This window comes from Oratosquilla oratoria, chromosome 14 (genome assembly GCF_046742065.1).
Source record: "Oratosquilla oratoria isolate Oo_2021 chromosome 14, ASM4674206v1, whole genome shotgun sequence".
In the NCBI taxonomy this organism is placed as follows: Eukaryota; Metazoa; Arthropoda; class Malacostraca; order Stomatopoda; family Squillidae; genus Oratosquilla; species Oratosquilla oratoria.
Genome location: NC_134790.1, coordinates 43001173 through 43011172, shown reverse-complemented (window position 1 = coordinate 43011172; position 10000 = coordinate 43001173). Strand labels below are relative to the sequence as shown.

The window sequence follows — 10000 nt, the reverse complement described above, 5'->3', positions numbered from 1 at the left end:
AGGAGGAGGTGGGGTGGAGCAGGAGGAGGAGGAGGCAGGAGGTAGGAGACTGGAGGTACTACTCACGTGAGTCCATGTCCATGTCGACGTCGCTCTTGTCGTCGTCTCGTCCCCGCTTCTCCCTCCCGGACTGTCCTTTGATGCTGCGGAAGTACTGGCCCCAGCGCGTCCGGCCCGCGTCCTTCTTCAAGCGTTTCTCCTTGGCGCGTCTTCACGATGATGGAAGTGGCGGAGGGAGGGAGGGAGCCACGTTAGTATACGTTACTCTCAGGAGGGAGGGAGAGAGGGGGAAGGGGAGGAATGGGGTTGATTTTAGGTTGGAGAAGGGTGTTGGGGACTGGAGTGGGTTAAGTTATGTCATGATTTTGCGTCATCCTTCGAGGGCTTGTGCTTCTTCTGTGGTATTTGCAAAGGAGAGGAAGTTGTACAGGGTTGTTTGGGTGTTGAAGGTTGTCAAAGGAAAAGGAAAACACATACTTGCATGAAGTGTTTGTGTGTGAGTATACTTGCGAGCGCGAGTATGTGTGTGTGTTTGTGCTTGTGTGTGCGGTACCTGAGTTTGATATCTGTGTGTTTGGGTATTTAAGTGTTTTTGTGTTTGTGTGTGTGTATGCGTGTGTGTGTGTGTGTATGTGTGTATGTGTGTGTGTGCTGGATAATCAAATTTATACTTATCACTAATAACAGTTATAGAGCTAGCATTAATGACTAAAGTAGTTTTGATTATAATTGTATTCACTATGTAATACGTAATCAAGGTAGATTTGTTATAGTAAAGATAATGAGGTATCTATAATTTGTTATGACACGAGTGTAAGATAATAATTAAGACTTATGTGTGAATGACTGAGATATACAGTGGAAATGACATTAACAATTGTAATACTGATAAGAATACTGATGGAAATTGGGTATGTTGATATACAGTAAAAAAAAAAATCGACAACGGTAGAATGTCCGTCTTATTGCCAGAGAGAATGTGAAAGGAAAGAAGATAACATAGAATAGTGTAAAAATGTCAATTTATACTGTAAATACTACTAAAGACTAAAGACCTCCCCATAGGAATGATTTCGTTTCATGAGCTTGGACTGATGGACTGTAATCCTGAGGTTATTTTAATGATGATGGGAGTACACGGTTCTGTCTTATCATTGGTGGTGCTGCAAATGGAAGTAGTGGTGGCATAGATTATGGTGGAGGGGAGGGTAATAATCACTATGATGCTGGTAATGATTGAGGTGGTGTTGATAGTGGATTATATGACCTGAACATGTTGACGTTGGGCGGTGTTGGTGATATCAAAGTCGTGATGTCATTGGTGATGGCAATGGCAAATGTGGTAGTATTGATAGTGTTTGACGAAGAATCATCTTTAGATTGGTCCCTTTATGTCTACATGTAATGATATTATTACTTTTGGTGATGATGATGGTTAGGAATGATATTCAGGTCATGTGACTTCTCCCCTCGTGTCTAAACAAATCTAAATAGATATCACAGGTAAAAGTTATACAGTTTGTTCTCACTTGAGAGCTCAATAACAATGAGAAGTGTATTCGAGTGTACACCAAATATATACTTGGCACCTTCATACACCCACAGTCAGGATCTCTTTTTTGAATTGAAATATCCATCTGGAAAGTAACTTTATTCTTGAGATGAGGAGACACCGACTGTGGTTGTATGATGGCACACTTGGGAAAAGAAAAAGCAAACTAAAGCTATGTAGCCAATAGCGGGGATGTCTAAGCTTTCCACTGTAATGCTACGTTGCCACGTTTCACCTGAACACTCGTTTTGTGGGCTAGGAGAGCCAAAATTGGCATTACCCTGAGGAATTCTGTCGACTTCACTGAAACGTTTTTGTTCATATCCAAACTGGTTTTATCTTCACTCTGGGGTGCTAATGATTATTCGATCTTTTCTGATAATTTTGTTTTAGTCGTAGTTCTAAAAGAATATCTTTTAGTTGATGGAACTAAGCTTTTGCCCAAGTCCTGTTAGACAGGCCTGTTGCTACGGATAATTAGGGTCGACTTGCGAAACGTATCGACATATTTTTCGTAGGTAATACCAGAAGCACATCCAAATCAGAGGTCCCAAGACCTAGTTAGCACGATCCAAACGCACACGGTTCGATCCAGAACAAAGGGTAGAGAGAGAGAGAGAGAGAGAGAGAGAGAGAGAGAGAGAGAGAGAGAGAGAGAGAGAGAGAGAGAGAGAGAGAAAATAAATATCGAAGACTTGGACGAAGACCTGCACTTCACAGATTACTCTTTTCCTTTTCCTCCATCCCCCCCCCCCCCATAAAAAAGTGACCTGTCATTATGATGGTCCTACCGCTGTACTTATTGCATTCTTGCAAGGTTCCACAAGGAATCTTCTAGATGGTTCACATGTTTTTGTACAGTAGTGTTTAGAAACCAGTTCTAGGAGGCATCATAATGAGGGAAGACCAGTAGCCTGGTGATATCGGAATATATGGTAATGAGTTTGTAGATTCTTTGTTGAGTATTAATATGAATATAAAGGGAAAGTGTATATAATTATCTTGGCATGTTGATTCAGTCCCAAACGTGTACATACATACGCACGCGCGAATACACATACACACACACACACACACACACACACACACACACACACACACACACACACACACACACACACACACACACACACACACACACACACACACACACACACACACACACACACACACACACATCCTTCCTAAACTGTAGTTTGTTGGATTAACCTCGTGTCAGCGTTATCGTCAGTTCGACCAAGTCTTTCCGTTCCTTTTCGTCACCTCCCTCCCGGGAATCGATCAAAACCTTGATCAGGTTCTTCGCTCTCGCTGGCGATTCGGTGCAAGTCTCGTTAGGTTCCCCGTGACGTGACATAACACGGGTTACGCGACCGCGTGGGACCTGGGCAGAGTTTTGTCGAAGACATCCCACCACGGGAATAGGCCCAGAGACAGTGACCAGCGCTTCTATCCGTATCAAAACCGAAATCTAATGAGGTGTTTTCTGGGTCATGAAAAAAGGACTTCGTAGCAAGGTTTTGAACCTGGCGGAAAAACCAAATGTCAACCCTTTAGGGCTGCACATCCAGCTACAGGTGAGGATGTTGACGGGTTTTGAACACAAGGGGGATGACCCTTTCCTACGTCAGGAACATAACGTCCAGGTGTCCAATGTTGGTCCGGTTCATGTCTGTCTGTCTGTCTGTCTGTCTGTGTGTATGTATGTCTGTGTGTCAACAAAAGTAATACTATTATATTTCTTTGCACCATTCTCACCGCGACTCTTAAACATTATTCTTGCCGTCGACAGGTGATTTTATCCACCCGAAGCGATGCAGTCTGTCATGTAAGCACTTTTGCTCTACCGGGCTCCCTTACAAACCTTTTCTGGTTGCCGTCTGGCAATTCTATTCATCTGAAGGACTACGGTTTGTCCGTGGCCAGTTCTCCTTTGCCACAGTCAGCCTTGTATTATACATTTTTTCTGGTTGAAGTCTTCACTCGATTTTATTCAGCTGAGGGAAACCGGTGCGACGTGTCTGAAGAATGGTCTAAGAGAGTGGTCCTTATTCGGTCCAAGATAGGGGTCTCGATCGGTAGTTTTCCGGTTCGAAGAGTAGTCAAGAGCGTAGTCTAAGGTCAGTCCAAGGTAGGGGTCTCCATCGGTAGTTGTTCTCGTGTCCAAAGAGTAGTCTTAAGAGAGTAGTCTGAATTCGGTCCAAGGTCCCCGGTGTTTCCATCCGTTGTCTTCAGGTGTTCAAAGAGTATTCCAGATTCCGATGGGTTGTCACATGGTCGTCAACGATACCTCCGACTTTGGTTCCCCCTTCGCCGGCGAGGTCGGTCGTCTGGTGCACAGGCCCATCCCGTTGCTCCCGGTCAATGGAGAGACTCCCCCCCGCCGGAGGACCGACGTCGGCGCTGACGGGTATGAGCCGAAGAACGAGAAGAACCTTCCCTTGGATGTGAGAATTCTCGATCCTCACAACTTCTGACATATGGCATCTCTCTCTCTCTCTCTCTCTCTCTCTCTCTCTCTCTCTCTCTCTCTCTCTCTCTCTCTCTCTCTCTCTCTCTCTCTCTCTCTCTCTCACACACACACATACACATACACCCACCCACATACATCTACCCCCCACAACACACACAAAACTCGACGGCCCAGTGGTAGCGTTCGCAACCGCTACTACAGCGGTCCGAGTTCGAATACTGCCCAGGGCTAAAATTATTTTAGTATAGTTGCGCTGCGAGTCGTTACTCCACCTCTCGTGGGCGGGGAGTTGGGTGTGTGTGTGCGTGTAAGGTCACATCATTACTCATAGATTGGTCATATATGAGCTCTGAGCTCTCTTTCGTGAGAGAAATAGCTGCAGAAGGTTCTAGACAAAAATTGCGATTGATGCTGTGAGGGGGTAAAAGTACAAGGAAATCATCACTATCCAACACGTGATACAAAACCATGGTGAATCACACACACACACACACACACATACACACACACACACACACACATACACACACACACACACACACACACACACACACATACACACACGCGCACGCGCGCATTTTGGGATGGATGGAGCATTTACTGAAATACATATTCATGAGGATGGTTGTGAAAGATAGAGAGATTGAAGGGAGGCAACTAGTGGAGTTACACAGGGCTCAATGATGGCACCCGTAATGGTCCTGATATACATTAACGACATAAAGAATGGAACAAATGGATACACCAGCCTATTTTTAAAGGAGGCTGAGATCGTGAAGAGTAAAATATGAGGAAGATTGCAAATTGCTGCAGAAGGCTGTAGACAAGAATTGTGACTGATGATAGTGGAAAGTGGTGGTGGGGGGGAGGTAAAAGTGAAAGGAAACCATCACTGAAATATTCCATGGGGGAAAAAAATAATCACAAAGATGAGAGAGGAAAAAGACCTCAGTGTATTGGTATAAGATAATATACCACATAAGATAATCATATAAACAGGATCGTTGAAGAGACTTAAGGTGTTTGGGAGCATAGGAATGACATTTCATATCATAGTCAAAGAAAGGAAAATATAAAAAAAAGAAAAGAAAAAAAAACCTCTAATACACCTCAGTGGTGTCCCCATAAAAAGAAAGAAAAAAAGAAAAGAAATAGCAATCAAAATGATTCACAGCCTAGCTGATACATAGATTGGACCTGGCTATATTGGGAGAAAGAAGAGAGAGACGACATGATTACTGACTTCAGAACTTCGAAAGGAGTAGACATGGTTTAGCGTGGGGACGGAAAAAAATACGAAAATGTTTGGGAAAAGATTCAGGAAGACAGTGTGTAAACGACAAAGAAATGAAGTTTTCTTTATAGGGACATCGAATTGTAGAATAATTTGGAGGGAAATAATCCGGTAAAATAACATAAATGAATTATAAACTACGTTGGACCGATGGTGGCAGAGACGGTAAATATAATAAACGCACACACACACACACACGCACACATACACACACACACACACACACACACACACACACACACACACACACACACACACACACACACACACACACACACACACACATACACACACACACACACACGTATATACATATTATACATATACATATTATTAATCATATATATATATATATACGTAAAAGTAAATACATATATATGTGTATATACTGACATGTACATATATGTATGTATGTACACTTATTATAAAAAGTCAGAGCTGCCTATCAGTGTTGATTATTTTCTTGGTAATTATCTCATATCATCTTATCGATTGTTTATGATCAGAGGATAGGTCTACCGATATCCATGGTGTGGTACGAAGATATAAAAAAACATGAATATAAGCTTTTGCTTGACACATACAACCATCTCCAGGCAAATATCGTACAAACGAGGAAGAGGAGTGTTTTTATGCAATCTCCTGCTGTCGATAAGTCGAGTTTTCAAAGGCATTCAATGGCTCAACATAGGAGAGTCCTCTTGGGTTACATTGGTTTTGAAATTGTCTTGATGTCGCGGATTCATTGTCCAGTAATAAAGTACGTAATGTATCTGTTTGTATGTTGATGTGTGGTGTCTGTCGTGAACTGTAAATTTTCTATAAAAAGAAAGTGTAATTCTGAATCGTTTCCGTGTTTGAGTATTTTTGTATTCTTAACTAGATCTTGTCTAGTGGGATATCTTATGCAGGATTGTGTCGCCATGGCGAACTTGCATGATAATTGTTCTGCTGACAGATGCTGTGCTGACACCAATATAAGTTATGCTAAGAATTTTACAACCTTCTTCGGTGCAGCTGTATGGTATAACACATCATTCTCTCAGGAGACTGCGGTCACTGGAGAGGTTGTTCCTCATGAAGAGGCTAAAGACTTTGTTTTTGTTTTTGAGTATATGATGAGGGTCAATTTTCTTGAGGGTTTGGTGCATGGAACTTGTGATGATATTTCTTAAGAGTTTCGTTGGTTTTATAGGCCGGTGTTATTTGGTTTTTGTAATAAACGTGGTGTGTATATATGTACGTCTATGTATATGTGTATGCATATATGTATATAAACATGTACACATACAGACACACGCGTACACACACACACACACACACACACACACACACACACACACACACACACACACACACACACACACACACACACACACACACACACACACACACACACTGTGCGCTGTGGATAGAGTTTTCGCTTGCCATTACGGCGGTTCCGGGTTCGATTTCCGCCCAGGGCTGAAATAATTTCAATATCGCTTCGCTGCGGGGTGTTACTCCAACTCTCGTGGGCGAGGAGTTGGGTGTGTGTGTGGATGTAAGGTGACAGTATTACCCATATATTGGTCATACAAGCTCTGAGCTCTCATCCGGGAGGTTAATAACTGTCTATCACGAGTCCAACACGTGATCCAAGACCATGGTGAATCACACACACACACACACACACACACACACACACACACACACACACACACACACACACACACACACACACACACACACACACACACACACACAAATAAAAGACCTTGATGTCAGAAAATCGCATGGTCCGGATGGAATTGCAAATTGGATACTAAAAGAATGCGTAGGGGAATTAACAGATAAAATACACGCTATAATCAAATGCTCGCTCAAAGAAGGAAATGCACCACAAGACTGGAAAAATGCAAACATTGTACCAATATATAAAGGAGGAAACAAAGAAAATCCAACTAACTACAGACCGGTCTCCCTGAGAAGCATAGTAGCTAAGATATATGAAAAAGTGATCAAGGGTAGATGGCTTAAACACCTGGAAGAAAAATCTATACTAAACCCAAAACAATTTGTATTTAGACAAGGAAGATCATGTACAACAAACCTGATCTGCTTCTACTCGAGACTAATAGATATGATAGAAGAGAGGGATGGATGGGGGCAGACTGTGCCTATCTGGACCTACAAAAGGCATTTGACAAAATACCACATAAGAAATCAATAAGAAAATTAGAATCAAGAGGTGGCATCACAGGTAAACTAATGGAATGGATGGAAGACTTCCTGACTGGGAGAAAAATGAGGGTAGTAATTAGAGACAAATACTCGAAATGGGAAGAAATTATAAGTGGTGTTCCACAAGGGTCGGTGCTGGCTCCAATCATGTATACCATATACATAAATAACATAGATGAAGGAGTTGAAGGTTATATAAATTTCTTCGCAGATGACGCAAAAATATTGAAGAAAGTAAGGAGAGAAGAGGACTGTGATTCATTACAATCAGACCTGGACAAAATCTGGAAATGGACTCAAAAGTGGGAGGTGAACTTCAATATTAAGAAGTGTAGCATAATGGAGTTTGGAAAAAGTAAAAACAGAATTTCGAAAAATTACAAAATTGGTGAAGAAGAAATTAAGAAAGTGCACTCGGAAAGGGACCTTAGAGTAATAATCAGCAAAGACATGACACTGGATAAACATATAAACAAAATAGTCGGAGAAACCTTCAACCTATTAAGATCAATGAAAGTGGCATTTGATTACTTGGATGAAGAAATGATTAAAAAAATATTAGTTACATTGATTAGACCAAAACTGGAATACGCAGCGACAATATGGACATCCAGTGCTAAAAAGAATATAAAGAAACTAGAAAGAATACAGAGAGCAACGACAAAGTTGGCACCAGCTCTTTCCAAATTAACATACGAACAAAGATTATCGAAATTGGAACTACCAACACTGGAGCAGAGAAGAGAAAGAGGTGATCTACTGACTATATTTAGAATCATGAAATTGTAGAAATCCTTGATAGGAATGATTTACTAAAAAATGACAATGGAAAAACAAGAGGTCATGAAAAGAAACTCAAGAAGGATAACTATAGAAGAGATCGGAAAAGAATAGCTTCCCACATAGAGTGCTGGATATCTGGAATAACTTAGATAAAGAAACTGTGTGTGCAAATACTATTCAAGATTTTAAGAAAAAACTTGATGCTGAAAGATGAAAAGACGGGTCACTAAGAGCATAGCTCCCTTCCCGTGTAATAGAAGTAGGTAAATACACACACATACACGTTCACACACTTCGCGGCGCTGTGGTTAGAGCTCTCGTCTGCCGCCACGGCGTCCCGGGTTCGTCTCCCGCCCAGGGCTGAAATAATTTTAGTATCGCTGCACTGCGGGGTGTTACTCCAACTCTCGTGGGCGGGGAGTTGGGAGTGTGTGTGCGTGTAAGGTCACAGAATTACCCATATATCGGTCATACGAGCTCTGAGATCTCATCCGGGAGGTTATAAACTGTCGATCACGAATCCAACACGTGATTCAAGACCATGGTGAATGGTGAATCACACACACTCACACACACGACTCGGTGGCGCGGTTGGTAGAGTCCCCGACTGTCACTATGGCGGTCCGGGTTCGAATCCTGCCCAGGGCTGAAATAACTTCAGTATCGCTGCGCTTCGAGTCGTTACTTCAACTCTTGTGGGCGGGGAGTTGGGTGTGTGTGTGCGTGTAAGGTCACAGCATTACCCATAGATCGGTTATACGAGCTCTGACCTCTCATACCGGAGGGAAATAGTAGTCGATCACGAGTCCAGCACGTGATCCAGATACACACACACACAAACACACACGCAGGCACACAGATACATGCACAAACACACAGACACACACACACACACACACACACACACACACACACACACACACACACGCACACATATATGTATATATTTTTGTGTATATGCGTATGTACGAGTATATACAGTATATACACATATACTTACACACCTTAAGAACTCATTGAAAAATTTCCCACTAATCCAGAAAAAATCAAAGGATCAATGGAGAGTTTCCTTGGTTCTGATGAGACTTGTGTGCGTGAAAATGTGTGGGCCAAATGGGCGTAGGCATATACGCGTGATGGCCGTGAGCATATTCAATCAGGGGAAAAGAGACTGACGAATTTCCAAGCGGCCAAAAAAGGACAATCAACTTAAATAGACATCGCTAAGCCCCTCAGCTGTCCCATCCACTTTTCTTCCTCCTTCCCCTCCTCCTCCTCCTTCCCCTCTTCCTCCTCCTCATCCTCCCACTCCTCCTTCTCCTCCTCTTCTTTTTCCTCCTCTTGTATTTTTTCTCTTACATTTCCCTCGTCCTCTCCTCCTCTTGAATTTTTCTTGTCCTCTTTTCTTATCTTCCCTTCTCTTCTCTCCCCCTTTCCTCGTCTTCGTATTCCTCTCACCTTCCCTCTCTTCTTCCTTCTCACTCCCCTTCTTTCTCTCCTGTACCACCTCATATTCCTCCTCTTCCTCTCATCCATTTTATCCCCCTTCCCCACCCCCCCTTCCAGCTTTTCCTCCCTCCCAGCCTCTACCTAACCCCTCCTATTCTCCCTTCTTCTCTCCATCTCCCCTTTCTTTCCCTCTCTCCTCCTTTCTCCATCTTCCTCTATCACCTCC

At 42.7% G+C, this 10000-nt stretch overlaps 1 protein-coding gene across 7 annotated transcripts in view; it reads right to left on the bottom strand.

Moving 5' to 3' along the window:
• The window catches only part of LOC143032853 (LIM/homeobox protein Lhx3-like), a 541576-nt gene that overhangs the window by 24655 nt on the left and 506921 nt on the right, over window positions 1-10000 (bottom strand). For 4 of the 7 annotated variants that reach the window (XM_076198017.1, XM_076198018.1, XM_076198019.1 and 1 more), the window contains exon 5: window positions 67-209. The exons of the other annotated variants lie outside the window; for them this stretch is intronic. In XM_076198017.1, coding sequence (XP_076054132.1) covers window positions 67-209 — 143 coding nt within the window. The remainder of the gene's footprint in view (window positions 1-66; window positions 210-10000) is intronic. 7 annotated transcript variants of the gene reach the window in all.